Source organism: Pagrus pagrus (assembly GCF_965226575.1).
Source record: "Pagrus pagrus genome assembly, chromosome: 14".
Taxonomy (NCBI): Eukaryota; Metazoa; Chordata; class Actinopteri; order Spariformes; family Sparidae; genus Pagrus; species Pagrus pagrus.
The window spans coordinates 12,434,285-12,458,120 of record NC_140198.1 but is presented as its reverse complement, the minus strand read 5'-3'; the positions used below and the strand labels follow the sequence as shown (position 1 = coordinate 12,458,120).

Genomic DNA, 23,836 nt, shown 5'->3' with positions numbered 1-23,836 from the left:
TCATAGGGCTTTAATTTTGAAAAACCACATCAGAACTTCCTGATATTATATGAGTGAGTCTCTGAGGTGGACCACTATCAGTCTGAAGTGAAATTAATCTGTGGAAACCGGTAGTTTCTTTGTAATGTCAAGCTGAATTCAAATGGAAATATTGAAAATATTTGACCATTAAATTGGCTTTTATTTTGAAATTCCTCATCAGAAGCTCCTGATATTGTGTTTATTTTTATGTTGGACTAAATATTCACACAGATTAATTGCCATGGCCTCCAACTGCTAAGGCTTTAATGTGATCAGAATGAGGCTGGTAAAATGATTTACGTGAATAATCAATGAATGAATTCCTTAAATGCAAAATCAATCAATCAATCAATCAATCAATGAAATAATCGTTCAATCGCTTCAACAATTAATGAACAGACTGACTGACTGAATGAATGTGAAATTGCAAATTGCGTTCATAGGTCTGTGCTTTTATTTTGAATTCTGTTCTTGGACTGCATTAACGTAATATGTAGTATAAACGGGCACCACAGAATGACTGGGGGCTAGCTTGACCGGGGTTTTCCGAGTGGAGGCTGGCTTGACTGCAGTGGAACGATTGTCTCGGCTTGTTTTCCACACGAGCAGTTTTGCGACGGACCAAACCAAAGCCTGGCGAGATGGAAGTGTAAGTTTTATTAATATCTATTGTAGAGTCGTACAGCACAATGAGTTTGTTATTTGTCAGCTGTATGTTGTTTATTTGAACTGTAGTCAAATATTGTGGTTAAAAGTACAACAGAAAACGTCTTTGTCACAGTTTCCGGTTAATTTATTGATCTAGGGGGGAAACGGTGTAGACACAACGGGTTTTATACATATGTTCACGTCTCTCTGATCACAACCGAAAAACACCGAATTATAATCTGTTAAAAAATATATTAATATACAACATAATAATCATAATCAGGCAACACATTTCCATTCTAATGGTGAATAAGTCAGTTAAAACACTGGATTCTGTCATCTGTTTAACACGAAGAGCCTTTATGTTTTAATGATGTACATAAGGTTTAAGTAACACACTGAACGTACGTTGCCTCTTGGTTAACAATGAACTACAAGCTGACACCACCTTTTTAAATGAAAGGCAAAACATTTTAAGAGCATTTTCAATTCTGGCTTGGTGAAATAGTGCTGAAACAATGTATTAATCATAATAAGCTAGCTGGTTAGCATGCTAACTTCAGTGTATATCTCTGGAACACAGTGCATAGATGCTGTAATGTCAAAACTTTTATTTCTTCACATCCTGTAAATAAATTCAGTTCATTTTTGATTGTTTTCAACTAAAATCTTACATATTGCGCGAGAAATAGGGGGCAGTGTAGCACCGGAGTAACCACTAACTGCTTCTAATTGTAGCTGTCAGTAGCTAGTGACAGTAGCTGTGTAGCAATCGGTCGTATTAGCTGAATGGAGCGGAGTGTTGGTGTTATTTAAGGTACAAAGTAGCTAGGTATCTATGCAAAGTGGATGGGTAGGCTAGGTATCTATGCAAAGTGTATGGGTAGGCTAGTTATCTATGCAAAGTGTATGGGTAGGCTAGGTATCTATGCAAAGTGTATGGGTAGGCTAGGTATCTATGCAAAGTGTATGGGTAGGCTAGGTATCTATGCAAAGTGTATGGGTAGGCTAGGTATCTATGCAAATTGGATGGGTGGAACACCATACACAGATGTCTTTGACAGAACTTCAAAACTGTTATTTCTTCATATTTCGTTGATAATTTTAGTTCAGTTTTAAACCAAAATTCTCACATATTGCACCTTTAAGTAATTTCCAAAGAAAATGTTCATACCAGTTTCTCAAATGAGAAAAATCTCTCTGGGTCATTTAACTGGGAATTGACATCAAAGTTTTTGGACTTTTGGATGCATTGTAATGGGTGTAAGTTGTTTTTTGTGTCATTTTGTAAACTAAGTGTTTACTGATGATCAAAAGATTGCTTTATAACTAAGATAATAATTAGATACATTTGCAAGCATTTGCATTGTTTCCAAATATAATGCATATAAAAAGACAATAGTGGAAACCAAAATTGCAAACGAACATAATGTGATCTACTAAATCTTTAAATAAATCAAACCAGGATACACATTTTTCAGCATACTCAGCAGTCTTTATTTTTCCCTGTGTACTTACTTCATTGCATCTTCCTTTTAATTTAACTCTCATCCTAAACACTTTTCTTATGTTTATGTACCCAAAATAATCTAAGCTTAAAGGTCCACCATTTTTTGGAGCTTTCAGCCACATTGTGCAGTCATTCAGTGACTGGAGGTGGATCAGGTGCCATAAAATGACTTCAGTAACACCTGAGTCAACTCCAATCACTAAATGAAGACCGGTTAAAGGCTCTAAAAGCTAATAAAGTGTACAAAACAGTTTATGAAGCTCAAAAAATGAACTTATTCTCTTCTTTTCAGGAAAAATGCTAATGCCGCTATGCTCAGTAACTATGAGGTAAGGTAATGTGTTACGTCCCACTGTTTTACATTAAATCTTTTTGCTCTACCTAGTCAAGAGACGGAAACAGTTTCATTTCACTTCATATTGGTCGTGTTTCTCAGGTGTTCAAACTCCTCACAGACCTGAAGGAACAGAGGAAGGACAGCGGGAAGAACAAACACAGCGCTGGGCAGCAGAACCTCAACACCATCATGTATGAGGTCAGCACACGTCCTCTCCCTCTCTTCACTGGTTTAAACCAGCTCTATGAGTCTGCTGTGTCAAATGTACACTCTTACAACAGTTTCCTCTGATTTTCCATACAGACGCTGAAGTACCTGTCGAAGATGCCCTGCAGCAGGCAGAGCCCAGATATTGTCAAAGACTTCCTCACCACCATGATGCCTCACAAACTCACAAAGTCAGTGAGATCTCACGAAGGCATAGATGTTAGATTACATAAAATGACCAGTATTAAAGATAAACATGTGTACTGTATATATGTACTGTACGATATACTCATTGATATTATTTCCCCCATCAGGGCAGAAAAACTGCAGCTATTGAACCACCGACCGCAGACAGCAGTGGAAATTCAGCTTGTGAGTGTTACCAATAACTATTATAACATGTTAGCATACCTCTCTTCATTCTTCACAGCTGGGGCACATTTCCAAGATTTGTTCACTTATTAATGTGGTAGTAGTGTGTCGTATATAAATATCACGTTCCAGACATGTCGGAAGTCAGAATTTTCTAGTTGAAACTTCCAACTTCTGATCTCCAAGTGTTCCAGGTGTAAGATGCCAGAAGTGAACAAAAAACTTGGCTGACTTGGCTATACACACACACGATGTTTGGAACCCTCAGTAGAGCGGACTCCTAAATTGAATGAGGAAAATTGTTAACAGACGCCATTATATATTTTATTCACTGGTACTTTTATACCTGGAAATGTGCCCAAACACTTCAGTTACTAGCCTTATACAAATAATGTAGTCTACAAATAAACACTACAACCTTCCCATGGATGCTGCCATTGTCATGTGATGTCATACAACTGCTGCCTGGTGAAGTCGGGGTTCACAAGTAGGAATTCTGACTTCCGATGGCATTCCATTTTCTAGTCGGGGGTCAGATATTTTCTTGTTCTGAGTTGTCTAAAACGGTTAAGACTCATTGAAAGGATAAGCCTGGTGATATTCTACTTTTTTCCTTATTGTCAACCATCCCACAAAAAGTCAGAAACTGACAATGAACTGATGTGTGTTTATAAAACGATTCAAATACATCAGTGAGCTTCACTGTCACATGGGTGACATGTACTTTCATTAAGTTAAACATGAGCAGTGCAGTTTAAATTTGAACTAAATCAATAATTGGATGACGACTGGCAAACTATCTGCTGTTGACCATCTGTGGTGGTAACGGAGCAAGGTGAGATTGCTTTGACAACTGCAGATAAACTGATCTGTCAAAGTTAAGGCAAGACAAGTTCATGTGTAAGGCATAGAACGAGGAAAATAAAATAAAACTTAAGGATGCCTCAATTATCGCACAATTTTTAATAACCGACACTGATGAATGTGGCCTGCATATTCTGTTTGTGCTCAGATGGTGGAAGAGAGCGAGGAGCGGTTATCGGAGGAGCAGATCGAGGAGCTCATCCAGACGGTCGCTGACGCCCTACCTGGTGACCCGGAGCAGGAAAACGCGGCTCCAGCAGACGCAGAGATGGATGAAGCCGGTGAACAGTCATGACACTGACGGGCCAGAAATGACTCATACTGTGGACACAGAAGCAGAGTGAAGGCTAAAATGATTACAGAACTGGACGTGTTGCTTTTTACCCGTGACATTTTGCATCACTGTTTGAACTGAACAACTTGCTGACAGATGGGACACACAATGGCTGCCTTTTGAAATGCCTCATTCCCATTTACACATTTGCATACAACTGGATTCAAATCCAACCTGTGCACGCTCACAGATGCAATGTTTTGCATGTGACCGCTCTAATTTGTATCCCGCATCAGATAAGGTTCATGCAGAGACTGTCTGCTGTTAACCTGATATAGTTTTGGTTTCAGCATAAATATTATCGTCACTTTCTTCTGTGTTGCATAGAAATAATGTGCGTATGATTTTGCAAGCTGTAATATCAGTCAGTCATGCAGTCGAACTTGCATTGGTACACAGCACTAACATAAGGTCAGACAGTATTATGAGAGTGGCAACATAATAAAGAGAGTAGAAAGTATGGACCAAAAGTTGACTGTTGTCTCTTACTCATGCTATCTTTCAAAAAAATATGCTAATCGTTTCCTTCTGTAACAAAATGAAAGATAACAGCTGAAATGTGTCTGTGGCTCTTTGTCATTTTGAACAACATGGTCAGCAAGCAGGGAAGTTAACATCACAAGATATGCTGTCAGAAAAGGCTGCAGCAACACGGCTTACTGAAGAACTGGTGCTAAATTTGGACAAAAACCCATTTTACAGCCAGATGGTGGTGGTGTCACCTTCAGCTGCAAAAAAAAAACCCTTCAGTGTATCCTCTGCATCGTCCTGTAGGTCTGTGAATGCAACACAAAGGTAGAAAAGCACCTGTGAGATGCCATAAACACAACACATTCATCTTATATGCAGTAAATGTCATTTTAGGAGGTTGTCTTGGGTCTATAGTCGTCTTCAGAAGTGATAGTAAATAGTTAATCATCCTGGAACAATTATCATCCGATCACGCAGAGACAACACAGGATATAAGCTGCACACTGATACATAAATCCCCAAACTCTTCAACTACAGGATCTGTGTCAGCTCGTGTTTTCTGTGCTGGGATGTCGTGAAGTAGCAGAGGAAGGATGTGCTAGTTAGACTTTTTTCTTTTGAGCTTCCTGTTAGTGTATCACATCAGTTTCCTGTGACTACTTAGTACCTTGTTGAGGTATGATACTGAGGCAAAATGAAAATCACGGCCACTGATTTTGTACCAGCACATACAGGAGCCCCCGAGGCTGATTGTTAGACTTTGTCTGTCTCAGAATTACACTGAAGAACAGAGCAAACAGCAGTCTAAAAGGTCCAGTCTGTAGGATTTAGGGGCATGAATGGAATGTCATCTTCATAATTATGTTTTCATAAGTGTATTATCACCTGAAACTCAGAATCTTTGTTTTTGTTACCTTAGAAATTCATATCTGTGGGGTTGGACAAACCAAACACTGGCTCTAGAGGGGAACTTTCAGGTTTTTAGCAGCCGCTGCAGAGGAGAGTGGGACAAGGAGTGTTCAGTTGTTTGTGACCTGCAGCCTCACCTGATGCCAATAAATCCAACACACTGGACTTTTAATAGGGCTTTGCATGGTATTATTTTTAAAAATCATAAAATACATACTAATAAAAAAAAAGTTACTGCAGTCCTAGACTTTAAATGTTGCCCACATGGATAATCAACTTGTCAAAGTGAGCAACCCAGGGCTCCTGAAAGCTCCCATATACTGGCATGTGCTAATTAATTTAGCCCGATTAGAGTTAACCTGGCTGTGACTTTTCAGACTCACTCTGTGTGTTTTGTTGCTATCTCCTTATATCTGTCACCATGGTGGAATGGAGGTCGATGCCTTGGCCTGCTCAGACATCCGCCTGGATCCATATTCTTCACTTATATCTCATAAAATGTACTTGTATCAGATATTTTGTCAATTAAATTTGTAAACTGTGATTTTGTTGTCCTGTTCTGTACATGGGACAACTATTGCATGTCTGCCATCCAGTGAGAGAGATCCCTCCTCTGTGGCTCTTCCATCTGTTTTTTCACCTTCTAAAAGGTTTTTTTTTTCATTATGGGAAGTTTTTCCTCACTCAAATCGAGGGTGTAAGGACACAGGATGTCATTCACTGTACAGATCGTAAAGCCCACTGAGGCAATGTGATTGTACTATATAAGAAAAATTGATTTGATTTGATTCACAGCAATAGAGATAGAGATCTGATTAGTGCTGACTTGGCAGTGTCTGTCCACTCTGTCATTTTAATAGCATATCGCCAACTCGACATAAATCAAGCTAAGAGATTTTATTAATAATAAAATCTACTATACTATCTCTACTATAATTTGAGTAGAGATAAATTATGTTGTAAACAATCAACATAAGGAAAAGTCAGTCATTTATTCTCTAAAAATGTTTTCATTGTGAGCCTTCTATCAGGTCAGTAGTCATACACACTCATTTCATAGATTATTGATGTATCTCATTACTTATTCATGATTTTCAGTGGTTATTTAATGTTTTATTTATTGGCTTTGTTATTTGGTCACATTTGGTTCTCCACAGAGGCCGCAATCTGTCTGAAGATCTTAAAGCGGCACTATGTAGTTTTGGAGAAAAAAATCAAATTCAGAATTTTAGTGTTTACAGTATTAATAAAGGTAATAAAACAAACTCAGACACTTATTTTTTCCATAACTGAATAAACAAGCTGTTCAGAGGAAAATAAGGTCCCCAGAACACTGTTTGGAGCTAGAAAGGTGGCAGGGTCCGCCAAATATAGACAAAGTGAAACAGTATGAAACTGTGTTGTCCTTTCACGTCAGTTTGTTTATTCAGTCCTGAGAGCGAAGAGTTTGTTCTTTTAGTTTGTTAAGGCGTAAAAGATGAAAATGTTTCTCTTCGGATTAAAATTTCTTACCCAAAACTACATAGTGTACTTGTTGTTGTTGTTAAAAAAATAAAAGTCTGTATATTTGGTTGACAACTTTTAAACAGGAGATATATAGTAGGCTGTTATCTCAGCATTTCATTCACTATTTTTTTCTTAAGTTTGGATATAAAATTAAGACATACATGAGGAAAAATCTCACAGGAAAAAGGGCATGGTGAAGACCTGAACACATATTCACAGGGCTTTCACTTTCTGCTGAACAAAAAGAGTGGGCAGGTGTCAGGAGGAAGAAAGCATGAACAGTCAGATTTTTACCAGGAAGTGACTGTTGTTGTTAGCCCAACGTCAGTGATTTGCTCTTTTTAAAGCGGCCCTATGTAGTTTTGTAGACAAAATTCAAACTCAAAATTAATAATAGAGAATAAAACAAGCTGTTCTCAGCAGGAAATAAGGTAGGTAGCTTGTTTCTTTAGTTGTTTAGGCATAAAAAGATCATTCTCTTTTGATTAAAATGTGTTCCCAAAAACTACATAATGCACCTTTAAGTGTTACTAAACGCTGTTGCGCTGATGAAAAGGCAGGGAAATGAAATGAGGCGGGTTTAACCTCAACTTAACGCCACACTGTGATTAAATTTCCCCCGTGGGCTTTTACTGAGAGCATACCGATCGATGAAGTCAAGTAATTTTAGCCTCCAGTGTGAAAAAAATAAATAAATAATCTTGGTTTGTCACTGCGGCGGAATTGCCCTTTAACAGCTCCACCAATAGGAATCGACCAAGCAGCTGTGTTTTAGCATTCGGAACGCTCACCGACCAATCAGCGCTCAGCTTTCTCCTGCCTGGCTGCGCTCGTGCCCGGTGGCTCTCGCTCCGTCGACACGGCTCCACTTCTTCTCACGGTGCGAAGTTACGTGGAGCCAGCGGCGACACGGTGTGTAATTATGTGTCTGTAACAGACTAAAGGGCGCAGACATCACCGCGGTTACCTCCAACGACACATTCCTCACATGAGAGACGACACCGACGTGTCCGCGCGGATACACGAGCTGCTGGTTTCAGCTGTTTTTTGGATCAAGGTTCATGTTTTTTCCTCACAGACGCTGGTGAGTGAACACCATTTTTAACGGGTCTGATTTATTCACGACGCCTGTTAGCTACCTACAGACAGCTAAACGAGTGTTTACACAAGGTGGAGATGTGTGTGGGGGGGGTAAGACACCGACAGGCTCTTCTGGTGTGCTGTAGGTGGCTGCTGGTCTGTCACGGGGTGTTTGACTGATAGCAGGTCGTTCACCTGGTGGTGGCCGCCCGCCTCGGGTGCATATTTGCAGACAAGATGCATCTGTAAGCCAGGCCAGATGTTCGTGGCTGTTGGGCCTTCGCTTTGCAGCCGTGAAATAATCCTATTTCTGCACACACACACACACGCACACAACACCACTGAGTGCGGGGGTAGCTTTGGTTTCTTTGCACCTGGTTCACCACATATTTTGTTCCATAGGCTGCAAAACAGGCAGACAGTCTTCATGATGAAGCAGCTGTAACTGAATATGAACCTTCAGCTCATACATAACACTTTTTTTTTTTTTTTTTGCCAGGGAGAGGAAGCCGTCACTGCAGCACAGAGAGAGCATGCAAAACTATATGACAAAGTGAGTGATAGATGAAGACATTAATTCAGTGAAACAGTTTCAATAATGGACATGCCCCTGGCAGACATGCATCCTCCAGAATAAAGGGGAAATGCAGAGGTTTCACCCCCTCTCAGGCTTTCCCTTCAGCAGGAAGTCCGTGTCATTGCCCCCTCCTGTGAGAAACAACGAGGCTTTAGATTTCTAGAAAACCTGCTGGTGAAAGAGTTCAACAATGTGCACACAATCAGTGCAACACAGCAACAAAGGCAGGAATTTTATGATGTTGAAACAGCTGTAACTGAAAATGTACTCTTTTAAAGCAACATTATTATTATTTTTTTTTTTCCACACAAACATTATTATGAAGTAATGACATTTGTTTGCGATTAGCACCTACATTACATCTGACAAATTGTTACAGACCTGGGATTTGTATTCATGACAGTGGTGTCGCACTCAGCAACTGGGGGGGGCTGTCAAATTGCACAAAATGCCAATTTCTACCTAATGTTGCTGGATATATTATTATTATTTATGAAATGTTACTTTTTCACAACACACACAGCAAAAGAAAATAACAAAAAACAAGCACATAGACATAACAGAGTATAACAAAACAACCTGCCAGATCACAGAAAACATGCACATGTACATCTCAGGTCATACAATGACTAAATTGTGGATAAATGGTGCCACTGAGGGGAAACTGCCATAGCAGCATAGAATCAAGAAAGATTAGCTCACAAAGATGTACATGTATACATAAAACCATTCAAGAGTCATAAATTCAGTGGGGAGTATTCAAGGAAACTGCTTCAAGAATGGACAGGCGCTTGCCTGTAATGTATTCACACTTTAACCCGAGTTCAGGCTAAATGTAGGATGAGTTCTCCCTGTCAGACCTCCTCTTTGGCAGGAAGTCAGTGTTCCCTCTTGTGAACTGTAAGGAGGTGACGCTGGCTTTGAGTCACAACCTGTGATCACAGTTCACTGGTTTCTGCTTATTATAGACTTGTTTGTTGGCTTGTCCCTGATCAGCAAACGTTGTGGCCTTCTCAAGGTCGATCCTTGAATTTATCGGAGTGAGCGTCCACTGCGAGTGTTTGCAGAAACTACTTTTGTAGTGTCTAGCTGGGCTTGGATCTCTGATATTTCAGCCTCTGGGGTGAACAGAATGTGTTTGTGTCACAGTATTGACAGAAGTGCAACATCTCTAACTAGAAACAGGGTATCGCTGCTGTACAGTTTTCATTGGAGCTACTTCCTTGCTGAAACGACTAATTGATTAATCGATGGTGAAAGAAGTAATCAGGAAATATATTTATTATCGATTTAGCATTTTAGCCATAGTTTTCAGCATCTTAATTCTTTAAGATCTGCTGCTTTTCTTTGTCCTAAAAGAATTATTATGAGCGTTTATTTGTTTTATTTATTTATTATTATGTGTTTTTCAACATTTTGTAGAGCAAATGATTTGTTAAAAAAAACTAACTGGCAGTTAGTTGCAGCCTTAAAGTGAGAAAGTACGCTTTGTTTCTTACATTGGGTGTACCACCCCTTTAAAGAGAAAAAGCACTTGGAGAGAAAAAAAAGCAGCAAGGCTCATCTTAAATCGCTGGCCTAATTCTTTCCAAACTCCAAGTGGCTTAATCTCTGCATGGAAATGCATTAGAATTACATGTAAAGCTTGTGGATACCGCCGGGCTTAGCGTGGCTTAAGGCAGCACCTAAGTATCCTAGCCAGGCCGACGTGATGTCCTCATTTCCAGCTGTTTTTTCTTTTTGCTTTGATCATTGGACAGAATTTTACAGGCGAGTTACTCCAGCACAGTGAAAGGAGTGTTCCCCACGTGGCATCCAGATGTCAGGCAGGCTTCCTCCTCATTCAGAGGGATAAGTCGGATACCAGAATACCTCCTAGAAAGGGAGACATATTCCATATTTGCATGGAGCTCCTGTAAGAAGAAAAACTGTCAGTGAAGCTGCTGTTTGAGTTGAGATTTTGTTTCAGCGTTTCAAACTGTCATGTGCCTTTTTAAAAGTAATTCAAACACTGGAGTGACATCAGTATTCGCTGAAATCAGTATATTTTTTTTTGCAAGTTTTTGTTTTTTAGTTTGCTGTGTGCTAAAAAGAGGAATTGGGGGCAAGCTTACGTTGTTGAAATTGATGGTGTGGTGTACATTGCAGAAGAGAAACAGGGAAGTTGAAGGACAGCTCACTTAGTCAATAGTAATCTGACGCTAAACAAACTGCGTTGCGTTTCAGTGTGGCAGAAACTGCCAGTGTGAGTACAAACATGAGAAAGCTGTAATAAGTGGCTTCAGACTGCCTGAGAGTGTGTGTGCACTATGTGCCACAGTGAACTTTGATATTGCTCAACAGTTAGTGGCTCCCCAGAGGAAAGATGCAAAATAGTTGCTTTGAGAACAAAAACTGGATGAATTTCAGCAGCTCTGAAAGGGTGTTCAAGTGTTCTTGGCAAACCATCACACCCTGCTGCTTGCTGATAATAACTCACTCATGCAGGGCAGTAGCTAATGTTTGGACATTTTAAATTATGATTATTTATATTTTTGTTACACTGCAAGTTGTGATATAGTGCTTGGAAAAAAATCTCATTCTGTTTGTTTGAAAGCAAAATAAACTGATTCTGGTGCAGTTCTTACTGAGACATGTTCTTCTCTTGTTTTAGGTAGGAACGATGTATAAGAGACGTCGCTGGCTGTGGAGCGCAGCGGGCCTGGATCCTGCTCTTCGACACCAGGGCTTAGGAGCTGCAGAGGAGTGAGGACTCTCCCCAGCCCACACCTGAATATAAAGACCTGACTCCACCCTCCTGGCCTCTGTCAGGCATTCTTCAGCATCACCTCAGCTGTCTTTCCTCATTGTCCAGTCTTGAACAGACCTTCGCTGAAATTTTAAAAAACAGATACGTTCACATCTCCAGCAGGCAGCCTCCTCAGGTGCCCCTGATTTTTGTTTTATGAATCTGAATCCCAAATACACCCAGCAACAATGAGGAACACCAGATCGAGCTTTCTGCTGGGCTGCGTGCTCCTCTGCTCCGCCTCCCTGGTCTACCTGGGCATGAGCGGGATCGAGTGCCCTCGAAAAAGCCATCGGTATCGGTGGATGGAGCTCAACCTGGGCTCAGCCAATCAAAGCTTATCCCTGACCGAACACTTCCCTGAAGACACGCCTCTCATCTTCATCGGCGGCTTTCCCAGGAGCGGCACTACGCTGATGCGTGTCATGCTGGACGCCCACAATCATGTGCGTTGCGGCGAAGAGACCCGAGTGATCCCTCGCCTATTAGCCATGCGGGCCACCTGGAGCCGCTCTGTGAAGGAGAGGATACGACTGGACGAGGCCGGCGTCACTGACCAGGTGTTGGACTCAGCAGTCAGAGCATTCCTGTTGGAGGTGAGCTGATGTTCTTGGGTGTTGAAGGCATGTTTCAGCTTTAGTGTGATGTGTTTACACACAGACGTTAACTTAAAGCTATTGTAGATTTTTTCTTGGCTGGGCCCAGGGCAAAACTGTCTTTTCTACAAACTAGTGAGTTTACACATGCACCCCTGTAGTGCCCACATATCCCACTTATTAACCCACATTAACTTGCTGATGTTCTTGACACACAGTACACAAACCTGGGTATACTTATTTTGAATTTTAAGCCCTCAATGTTGTCAATTTTACCCCGTGGTATCAACCATAGTATTGAATATCAATATTTTTCAGGGTATTGCATCAATGTGTGAAATTCCAGTATCGTGACAACACCATTACAGACCAAATGTATTTGCCAACTTGTTTAAATGTTGTCAGACTGTTGCTAAACAAAGTAATTTGTGTGAATGTCTCAGTATATGGGGTAATAACCAGTCTATCTTGGGTGAAATATTCATGTTTCTCTTAAATAGGATAAATGTTCATTTCTCTTATTGTTAGTGACACATTTATATTTGGCTTTTCAATATGAATATTAAAGATCTTGGAATCCTGCATATGAAGAGGGAATGGTTTGCATGTAACAGCTCAGGCGTTTTTTCTTGTTATATTCACTATTTCTTTATATGTGTTTCAGGTGATAGTTGGCCATGGGGAGCCTGCACCTCGCCTTTGCAACAAGGATCCGTTTGCCTTGAAGTCTCTCTCATATCTGTCTCGCATCTTCCCTAAGGCCAAATTTGTGCTCATGCTAAGAGACGGACGGGCGACCGTCCACTCCATGATATCACGGAAGGTACGCTGTGTGTTTTTTCTTATCTGCAGGCTGCAGGCAGACAAACTTCCTCAAGGGCTTATGCTTCCTAACCACTTAACAAGTTGGTACTGGTGCCACATTGTGACCAAATTAATTTTCCACTCTGTGTTAACTCTGTTGTGATTGGTCTCATATGTTTATATTATCCCTCCACTTACAGGTGACCATCTCTGGCTTCGACCTGACCAGCTACCGGGACTGTCTGACCAAGTGGAGCAGCGCCGTGGAGACCATGTTCAGCCAGTGTCAGGCAGCTGGGGAGACCAGATGTTTGCCCGTCCGCTACGAGCAGCTCGTCCTCAACACAGAGGAGGAAATGAGGAAGTTGCTTCACTTCCTAGAGCTGCAGTGGGACGCATCAGTGTTGCACCACGAAGAGCTGATTGGAAAAGCTGGTGGCGTGTCTCTGTCCAAGTGAGTATTTGAAGTGTGTGTATGTGTGTGTGCACCAAGCTTATCTAAATGCTCCAGTGCTATCTAGCCATGCAGTTGGTTTCAGTTTTATGTGCTGAGGTTTTCAGGCTAGTTTTTCAAACGTGTGTTCACACTGACATTCACACAATGCTTTTCACTTCACTTGTGGTGGTGGCAGAAGTTTCAGAAGCATGTCTCTCTAACCTCAGCACACTAAACTTAAACGATCTGCGTGCTGAAATGGCTGAATACATAGCCACATATAGCATGTTTGCCTTTGGTTCAGTTCTGCAGGCCTTGAAATATTTGCGTTTTATTTTGGCAAGAAACCTTTTATGCACCTCATTCTCACCCATTTTAGATTGGCCTCTGATGCATCAACAGTTATTTTGTTTGTCTTTCATTGTGATTTTTGCTAATTTTCTTTTCAGATTAAGTTGTCGTAAATGTTTCTAACGTTGTCTTAATTCAGATTGGTTCATGAAGGCATCCTAAGGTTCTCAGAGTCGATAACAAAACCTGACTCGTGTTACAGAACTGTACAAGGGCTTTGGTCTTACAGTTTGTCCTCCTGATAAAGGCTGATTAGCCAAAACGTTGGTTCACAGTTGATGATATATCCCATACATGTTTGGAAATTTAAAAATTCAGCAACTGACAAATCCTGCATAGAATGCCTTTTAAAATATCCTGAGCACATTTTAAATTTCACACATCAGCCTGATTGTCAAAGACCAAAGACTAATCATTTAATTAGCAGAAATGCCCCTAAATGCCCAACTCCACTGTTTAAGAGGCAGCTGTGATTCTCACATGATGCACATCTCTGTCTATCAGTCAACTAAACACATTCATGAGCTGTCAGGCTTTTCTTACACCTGTGCAGCTTGTTAATGACTGTAAAATCTATATAAAGATCTTATGTAACATAATATACTGGATACAGTAAGTGCTGAAGACATATAGTCTTTACTTATTAATCTTACCATCCATTTACATTTTGTCCAGTATCTTCTTCAGGGTTTTACTGTTTTCGTGTCATTTGTCTTCAGTTATGTGACAGGATGTGGGTGAAAGAGAGGCAGTACATGTAATTTAAAACTATTGATCAATCTAAAAGATATTCTATTGTTACTCGTCCTATGCACAGGAGGGGTCAGAGTGAAGGCTCACATTAATCAGGGCTATCACATCCTGGGGTTTGTGTTATCAGACAATGCAGTTTGTGTTCCTCTACTGCAGTTGGTGACTTCCTTGTATGAAGTTTTACAAGAACAAAAGTTGAGACCGCTCACACTACAAGTTGCAGACCTGTGTGAAAGTTTGATGAATAAAAACATGGAGAGGAGTTTGAGTTTGGAGTTTGTTTTAATTTTGATGAACCATCAGAGAACAGGCCTCAAGGTTTATGTTGTTATGGGAAACAATAGCCTCCTAACACAACATGTCATGTAGCTGCAGTGTGTTCTTGTCTTTGAAGAGACAGTTAGTGGACAAACCGGTGTATCTGCCTCTTCCAGAACTGCCAGTAACTATTTCCATTATCGATTTATCTTAGGATTATTTTCTTGATTCATTATTTAGTCTAGAAAATGTTAGAAAACGCTGATCATGATTTCCTCAAGCTCAAAGTGAAATATTCATATCAGCTCTTTATGTCCAACCCACAATCCAAAACACCAAATAGTAGCCTAAGAAAACAAGCAAAAATTCTCATTTGAGAAGCTGAGCCAGTGAATTATTGAGGTGTTTAAACATTTAAACGATTAATCGATTATCAGAATTGTTGCTGATTACTGTTTTGTGGATATACTAATTGATTAATGGACGGATCATTTCAGTTTTAATCTCTTGTGAATTGGATTTTTCTGTCTATGATTGTTGACTGTGGAGGCTTGAAAGAAACTAATTTGTCTGACGTTCATCATTGATGTTTGAAAGTGCTAAACAGTTTGTGTCATCACAGCAGATTTTAGCAGCCGAAAATATCTTAATGTGCCTTATAGACTCAAGGTTGTAGCCAGTAATGTAAAAATACTTAAATCACCCCAAATGCAACTTAAACTACCCAAAAAGTCTTAAACAGACCTATAGAAAAAAAACCTCTGAGAGTTAATAAAATGTTCTGACAAGAAGGAAACATTTAAAAATGTATTTATTCAAGTTTCATGAAAGCCTTTATTTCCTATTGATATATTTAATGTCTAAAAACAACCAACATTAATAATGAGCCATAAAAACTAAACATGAATTGAAATGCAGTAAGGTTTGTGAAGCAGATTTCAACACGTCATGTATTTGAGTCTGCGGAGCCACCAGGACGCTTGCGTTCAGCCACAGTTTTCATATGAAGCAGCCAAACTTTTAAGGTCAAGTAAAGCTTATAGACTTCCCTCCGTAGATGTTTTAATTTGTTTTGCTCCAGTTATTTGTCATGATTGAAGTTGAGCTCTGCAGATTTGATGGGAATCTGGCTGCTTCCTACCGTAAAACCCAAACCTGGCGTGTATTTGAAGGAATTAGGCCACATTCTGGGGGAATTAAAATCCTCATTTTGATAAGTTATGCAACAGTTGGCACAATATAACTCACACAAATGCTTTTTAACCTCCTAATTATCACAAAATGTGGCAAAATGAAATACATATAATGATGTGTATTGTTTAAAAGTATAAAATATATCTTTATTTGATTTGTTTTAATTTAGGCATTTGTAACCTTCCATAGCTTTGAGACTCTTGAGTGGCCAGTTAGAAATATTAAACTGACCATGTGTGTGATTGTGTGTGTGCAGGGTGGAGCGCTCCACAGACCAGGTGATGAAGCCGGTGAACACGGACGCCCTCTCCAATTGGGTCGGGCACATTCCCTCTGACGTGTTGAGTGACATGGCTGAAATCGCCCCCATGCTGGCTCGCCTGGGCTACGACCCCCACTCCAATCCGCCCGACTACACAAGACAAGAGCCCATGGCGTCTCCATTCAACAACTCACAGGTGAGGTTAAATAAAACTGATCTGAAAAAGAACAGAATCTCGCTGATTGTTTTTCAGTGTATTAATTACTTGCTCAGAGCTCATCATGAGTTAAATGAGACATTCCCCGAGTCATGCAATTCACTGACATTAAACAGAAAAGCAGCAAATCCTCACATTTGATGAGCTGGAACCTGCGAGTGTGACTGAATTCATTATCTGGATTGTTGTTCATTAAATTTCTTTCAAACAATTAATTGCTTATTTGGTTCAGCACATCCCCACACATCCAAAAATTCGAAAATATTATTTTTTAATTTTATTTTAATCCCATTGTTTCATATTAAATTAACAAAGCTTTTATAAAATAAAGATACTTTTTTTTTTACTTAGCATTAACTGTAACTAATGACACCAAGACATACTTTAATGTTTATAATATTAATTACCCCTTTCACACTGGACAAAAACCCACTAACAATATCTTTTGTCTTCTGTGGGAGAGGGAACAATCAGTCATTCTGATGTCAAATGACTCGACAGTAGTCACGGATGTTTACCGGCCGAGATGGAAATATGACACCTGTGTGGTCAGGCTAAAGTTTTCCTCTTTCCAGCACAATGCTGGAAAGAGGAACGCGTGTTAATGACAGGTGTTAAAAATAAGGATGTTGGCGTGTAAAAACTTTTCCATCCATCTTTGTCAAACAGCCCTTCAGCGTTGTGACATTGTCACCAGCCTTCATGTCCGTATTCAATCAGTATTGCATGTGTGCACTTTTCATCAGAGATGGGAAAGAAGAGAGATGTCTGGTTTGCTACTTCATTTAATCCATATTTTGATAGAGGGCAGCTATCGCAGCGCACAGACAGTTTGCAATGAGAATGGCTTTGTTAGATGTGTGTTTTTAGTTCTCAACCTTTCTTTGACTTCCAAAATGTTGCATTTACTCTCAAAAATCACCACCGGAGAAAACACAAGCTTATCAATCAAAGTCATTTCAGTCTCCAATGTGGTATCTCTGTTGCCATATATAGTTGTGGCGGTACTGGCTGTAAATTGCCTAAAGGCCAGCCCAACCTACATAAAAATATAAACAAAAAACATAACTAGGGGAATGCCCAATGGCCGCTACTAGGACAATAAACCTATAAATGAACAAATGCCTCCTTTGCATATAATAAATAAATGCCTATTTTGAGAACAATAAATAAATGCCTCTTCTACAGGCCCCAGGGAAATAAAATAGTAAACTGAAGGTGTAAAGGGGCCTGAGTTTTAAAGGGTTCCCAAAAAAAACCACAATCTAAGGGGAATGAGGTTCTTGGTAATTCAGGGAGCAATTCAGCATGGGCCAGGAGCAGATTGAGGGTGAGAGCCACCAGTGTGCCATTTCCCACCTCTTTTAAGCCTTTCAAACAGGGTGTCGTCACACCCTGATTGGCTGGGAGGGAAATGCCCCAAGCTGCTTCCACTCCTCAAATCAGGAGTCAGTCTCCCCACCTGTGCACAGGCGCTCTGAATCCCCTGTGATTAGTCACGAGGGAAAATCAGCCCAAACAAAGAAAAATAAACAATTGGACTGCTGCACAGTAAATCCATCTTTAATTATTGACTTAGATGTCACAAAAACATTTCCCACTTGCCCCTCCTGAGCTCCAGTCATGCAGATGATCTTTTAGGTTTCTTTTTTTCTCTTGATGATATTTCCCATTGTAAGTGAACATTTTGTCTTTCCTCTCCTCAGAGTTTGAAAGCAACAGATGCTCCGCACCCCAGTTAAATGAAACGGTTCCACGATATGGATGCACCTCAAACACGGACTTCCAGAAATTAATCCTCACAGGAAAGTTTTTAAAGTGTTCCATGTGTATTTTTGAATTGTTTGTAAGACTTGTGTGCAGTGGTAATGTCTGTACACAGGTGGAGTGTTTAAAATACGGACTCATTACGGTGGTTCGGTGTTGATATCTCAGCTCTAAAATCGCACGTGAACTACCTGCTCGAGGAAGTTTGCTGCTTCTCACGTCTCCTCCACGGTGGACCGACAGTATTACACTGCATTTTGACGCGTCCTCTCATCTCGTACCTGAAAGTATTTCAACATGTCTGTAAGTTGTTATGATTCACCACAAATGTGAATGTGTCTTTAGACCAGTCCTACACTTACTGAGAGTTCAGTCAGTGTTCATGAAGCATAATGACTGTATATTTTTGAAGACGTATGTTTATTTTCTTAATAAATTATTTTGGTGTCGACCATTCATTCAGGAATGTAAAGTTGTTTACTCTGAATTGAGGCTTTTTAAATGTTGTATATTGTTGAACACGAATAAAAAAATAAAAAAAAGTCTAAATGTCACCTTTATGATGTTGTTTAGATATTTTGTTCACCAGTTATTCAGTCACACACTCCTCTGCATCATACTGCTTTAAATCAATGCATGTTTAACAGTCAGCTGAGTCAGAGCGCCCTCTTGTGGTGCAGAGACACAACTCAAGTGAGAGAGAGGACAGTTACCAAAGTTAAATTTAGTCAAACTTGTCTTTTTTTCTTAAAATAAAACATGGAGTGGGCTGCTGACTCTTTAAACAGTTCTATGTTGCATATTGAGCCACTAGCACCAGGACAGGCTGCTGTGCCTGCTGGTCTCTGGATGGGAACGTGGCAGGCACTGTCTTTTCTTCCTGTGTTGCCAGGTTGGGAGTGTGAAGCCACACCCCCCTGCTGCTGGGTAGTCTGTGGCATACGGGAGTGGGTGGAGCTTCTGAGCTGCACCTGATCATGTACAGGAAACACCTGGAGAACTGAGAGACACACAAATGGAGGAGGTTGAGGCAGCAGAATTATTATGATACAGCTAAGTCTTGACAAAAGGTGGGATATAATAGAGAGACAATTACTGGACAACCCACTCTACCTCTACCCTTCTACTACTACTACTGCTAATACTGTGACTGCTATTACTACTACCTGAAGCAGCAGCCTTCTACTTGACAACCCACTCTACCTCCTGAGCTACAGCCTACTACCACTGCTAGTGCTACTACTACTACTACTAGCTGGGGATGGACCTTCTGATGAATGGACGACCCACTCTACCTCTTGAGCCACAGCCGTAGCACTACTACTACACAACCCACTCTAACTAAGGCACACATCCCCCTCTGGTTGTTTGGGGATGTGTTGTTCTTACCTGGTTGTTGAGCAGCACATAAACAAAAGGGTTGAGGACGGTGCTGGTCTTCGCCAGCAGGGAGGGGATCAAACTGGCAGCAGGCCGCACCGCGCCGGGCCGTCCAAAGGAAGCGAGCAACGCCACGACACCGTATGGCATCCAGCACAATATGTAGCATGTCACCATGGAGACCACCATAATAAGGACACGGCCTTCTCTCCGTTCAGCTGAGGACGGGTTGATCCTTTTGACCTACAGACACACCACCACACACTCTTTCACACACACTGGTGGAATTTCTGAATGGCAGAGCTAGAAGTCACAGATAACACAGGCCTTGTCCACACGTATACAAATATTTCTAAAAACTAACACTTTCATGCTTTGAAATTGTATTTTGTTCTTTTGATTACAGAGATGTTTTTAAGATGAAGTTTGTGCAGACAGATTTTTCTTTTTTAAATGGAGGTGGAACGTATCTGTTTAGAAAAGGTATCTGAAAATATGTGGACAAGGCCTCAGAGGTCAGAGGTCATGTGTGCTGTCTGCTCACCTGCCTCGTCACCGCTCGCAGAGCCAGCAGGATCCTCCCGTAGCAGAAGATCATGAGCAGGAGCGGCAGGAGCAGGCAGAAGATGAACAGACAGCTGACGTAGGAGCGAGCTGTGGCTGAGTGCTGGTGCCACTGGACCGAACAGATGGTGCCGGGACCCTCCGGCCCGTAGCTGCTCCATAAAAACACACAACACATGCTTTGATTTCATATTGTGAAGTTGTAGTTCATGATATGTTTCTCCTCTTAAAGACTCTCACTTCTAAGTTTTTATGAAGTTTTAGCATCATCAGACTGAATAAATAAATTATGTTAGTTATGACAGTGCAGACCTGCTCCAGCCCAGCAGTGGCGGCAGAGTCCAGAGTAGCGAGTAGAACCAGGAGGCGGCGACAGCGAGCCTGGCCCTGCGGTACTGAGAGGAGTCCGGCTGAGTGCTGCGGAGCACCACGGAGTAACGCTCCAGGGACAGCAGCGAGAGAGACACCAAAGATACTATACCTGACAGAGAGAGAGACATCACAACAAAGTAAAGAACATTTACATCATCATTTATGAGACTGTTTTTCTGATCAAATGACTCCAATTCATAGGAAATATTTTAGTTTTTTACTCCACTACATTTATCTGACAGCTGTGGGTAACATTTATTTTAAAGAAGATTTTAAATCAAAAACATCTTATCAACCTATAAAATCAAAGGCATTGTCATCGATTAAACTCCATAACATGATATATAAACTGGCCTAGTTCAAATTAGTTTGACCTCAACTAGCTGTAACATTAAAATGCTGCGTAAGAGTAGTTGTAGTTTTGATTATCAAACTGTATATACATTTATAATGCAGAACTCTTGTTTGTAATGGAGTATTTGTACATTGCACTTCAACATACAAGTTTTCAACACATAACATTGTTATGACATAATGAGTTTAATTTGTAGTTAGCACCTACATTACATCTGACAAATTGCTACAGACCTGGGATTTGTATTTACAACAGTGGTGTTGCACTCAGAATCTGTGGGGGGCTGCTTTAAAAATAGCCCCAACTGCATTATTCAACATTAAAGTGATGAACACATTCTGCAGAATGAGTGCTTTTACTTGTGGTAGCTACTTTAAATAGCCTAGATTTTAACGCTAATAACTTTGTAATTTCATTTGAATAACATTTTGAATGCATGACTTAAAGAGTATTCCCACACAGTGGCAGCAATGGACTGTAACTAAGTACATTTACTCAAGTACTGTACTTTTTACTGTACAATTTTGAGATCCTTGTACTTTACTTGAGTATTTCCATTTTCTGCCACTTTATACACACACTCCACTACAGTTCAGAGGCAAATATTGTACTTTTTACTCTACTGCATCCATTTGTTAGCCCAGTTACTAGTTCATTTGCAGATTACATGCTGCATCAGAGCCAAACAAGTACATTTCTCGAGTAAGTTTCCTCAATCACTGCTCTGTTATTCTAAGACATCCTTTAAAAAAGCATGGACACAGATCCCTGACAGTCCACAAAAGCCCATGTTGGAGGTCCTGCAACCATCACTCACTCACTCACTCACCGAAAAGCGCGTTTGAGAAGCCGTACCACCGGCACCCGTAGGACCCGGTCAGCCACCTGCCTCTCACGCTGGCCGCGAAGCTGAGGGGAGTCCCGAAGATGCAGACCAACATGTCGCTGGCGCTGATGTTGACCAGGAGCAGGTTCGTGGGGGTCTGCAGCCGGGGGAACCGCGAGAACACGAGGAGCACGAAGAAGTTACCGAGGAAGCCCAGGACCAGGATGAACCCGAGGACGACGGCCGCCGCGGTGTGACCCTCCCGGCTCAGCGCGCCGGAGGCGGGGTCCGACACGGAGCTGTGCCCGGTGCTGAGGTTGTTGCTATGCTGCAGGAGGATCACCATGGCGACCGGGATATCACTGTAGGATGGCTTCAATCAGGTGTCCGTCATGAAAGAGGGGAAAAGTGACGACCACAACATATTTAAGTACTCTGGAGGAGTGGATGTAGGTGGTGGGGAGGTGGGGGGGATAACCCTCTCCTCCTCCCACACACTCATTGAACAGACCTACCTCCACTGTTTATCTGCATCACTCCTTATTTAAAAGTAACACAGTTTTAGAAGAATAACTGAAATACAAAGAACCCAAACGAGAAGGAAACACCAATACCACCATGGAGAAGAACAGTCTTACTTCATTATAATCAGTTAATTATGGTTAACACAATAACATAGTAAAACAGCTAATTGTTTATGTATCCTGGCTACACTGACACTTATATAATGAAACTGATCTAAACCCACAACCTTAACAGCAAAAAAACAAAACATTAATCATAACAAATCACAGTTAATACAGTAGAATAGAAAGAGAAAAATATCTAAAAACCTGTAATGTGACACACTCGCACAAAGGAAGAACAGAAGAAATAATCCAACTAAAGATGCAGAAGCTTCTTTTTCGTCGCAGATGACCATCACTCCACCAGAAACATGTCTTTGTTCTGTTCTGTTATTCGACCAGATTGGGGACCTAAATATCTGAGCCAACATATCAATAATACAAGCTGTGGATGATTCAGAGGACGAGCCAGCAACACATTAACTGATGAGATGCTGAAGACACGAGACTAATGAGCCATGACAAGACACTGCTGCTGTTTCTGCTCTGTGAGTCGAGAAAACAGATATTTACATTTACAGCAAATTAAGTCAGAATTTTTTAAACATGACTTTGAATTCTGCAGTAACATTTTTTAAAGCTGGGAGACTTTATTTTGGTTTGATTTAAAAGGAACGGTTCACCCAAAAATTAATAGAGTTAATTTATCCTTTATATGAACTAGCCTTTTCCTATGCCCTTTTCTTTTAAATCCTGGGGAACAGCACTGTCTTTAAATGAATTTGTTAAGAAAAACAACAATGTACCAACCAACTAACATTTCTGCATGGTCTTGCAGACTTTTTCTTTGCAGCTTCGGCCACCAGAAGAGGTGATAACACATTACAATCCATTAATGTCTGATTTTGGAACGACTTGTGTCGTAACGTTGCCGATTGAATGTATGTGGGAGGCCATAATATATATAATGCATTCCAGTAGAACAATGCTAAACTTATTAAAACATCGCTATCAAACATTAAAAGCTTCACAACTCGGCATGAAACTGCAGGAAGCTGATATTTATTTAATGTTTATTTGTAATGGAACAAGTTTGTAGCATACACCACACCCTCACACTTTCATTGAACATGGAGCCAGACCTGGGCAGTGCATGAACTCACGTTTATTACCTCCTCTATGTAATATGTCAGCCTTTTGTGATGCAGAATACTTTCACCTCACATAATAATTGATCTATTATTATCATACACAACACACACACACACATGCCAATCAGGTTACTCATACTGCAATGTCCCTGTTCTTGTGTTGTAGAGGAAGAAAGGGAGCTGAGCAGCAGCACGTGCGGTCACTTCCAGCCAGTGTGGCCGCCCACACATCCATTGTGACGGCGTGAAGCCGCGACACCACATTAATCCACTGCTATTAAAGCCACTGTGGACGTGGGGAGGCCTCAGTGGGCACTAATCAGGTGAGCAGCACAGAAAAGACTTGTCGGCCTGCACGTG

General features: G+C 40.8%; 3 protein-coding genes across 4 annotated transcripts; 2 read left to right on the top strand and 1 right to left on the bottom strand.

The window, feature by feature from the left end:
- The first annotated feature begins 596 nt into the window (after positions 1-596).
- On the top strand, positions 597-4,753 carry crcp (calcitonin gene-related peptide-receptor component protein). The gene is made up of 6 exons (XM_084373359.1): positions 597-670; positions 2,472-2,508; positions 2,616-2,714; positions 2,820-2,914; positions 3,038-3,095; positions 4,108-4,753. Exons 1-6 carry the CDS (start codon positions 663-665, stop codon positions 4,252-4,254), a joined length of 444 nt encoding a protein of 147 aa, XP_084229485.1. The 5' UTR covers positions 597-662; the 3' UTR covers positions 4,255-4,753.
- A 3,244-nt stretch (positions 4,754-7,997) lies between these two features.
- Positions 7,998-18,822, top strand: LOC311269850 (protein-tyrosine sulfotransferase 1-like). Of its 2 annotated transcripts, XM_084374327.1 has the most exons (7): positions 7,998-8,263; positions 8,759-8,812; positions 11,490-12,220; positions 12,885-13,043; positions 13,225-13,478; positions 16,273-16,474; positions 18,202-18,822. In XM_084374327.1, exons 3-7 carry the CDS (start codon positions 11,813-11,815, stop codon positions 18,235-18,237), a joined length of 1,059 nt encoding a protein of 352 aa, XP_084230453.1. In that variant the 5' UTR covers positions 7,998-8,263; positions 8,759-8,812; positions 11,490-11,812; the 3' UTR covers positions 18,238-18,822. The 2 variants fall into 2 exon arrangements, with proteins under 2 accessions (XP_084230453.1, XP_084230452.1); XM_084374326.1 differs by lacking the exon at positions 8,759-8,812.
- Positions 18,823-18,980: 158 nt separating this feature from the next.
- On the bottom strand, positions 18,981-22,120 carry LOC311269849 (pinopsin-like). Its single transcript, XM_084374325.1, has 5 exons — positions 21,763-22,120; positions 20,519-20,687; positions 20,187-20,358; positions 19,652-19,885; positions 18,981-19,262 (listed from the first exon to the last, which is right to left on the bottom strand). The coding sequence occupies exons 1-5, from the start codon at positions 22,103-22,105 to the stop codon at positions 19,053-19,055; spliced, it is 1,128 nt and encodes a 375-aa protein (XP_084230451.1). The 5' UTR covers positions 22,106-22,120; the 3' UTR covers positions 18,981-19,052.
- Positions 22,121-23,836: the final 1,716 nt, after the last annotated feature.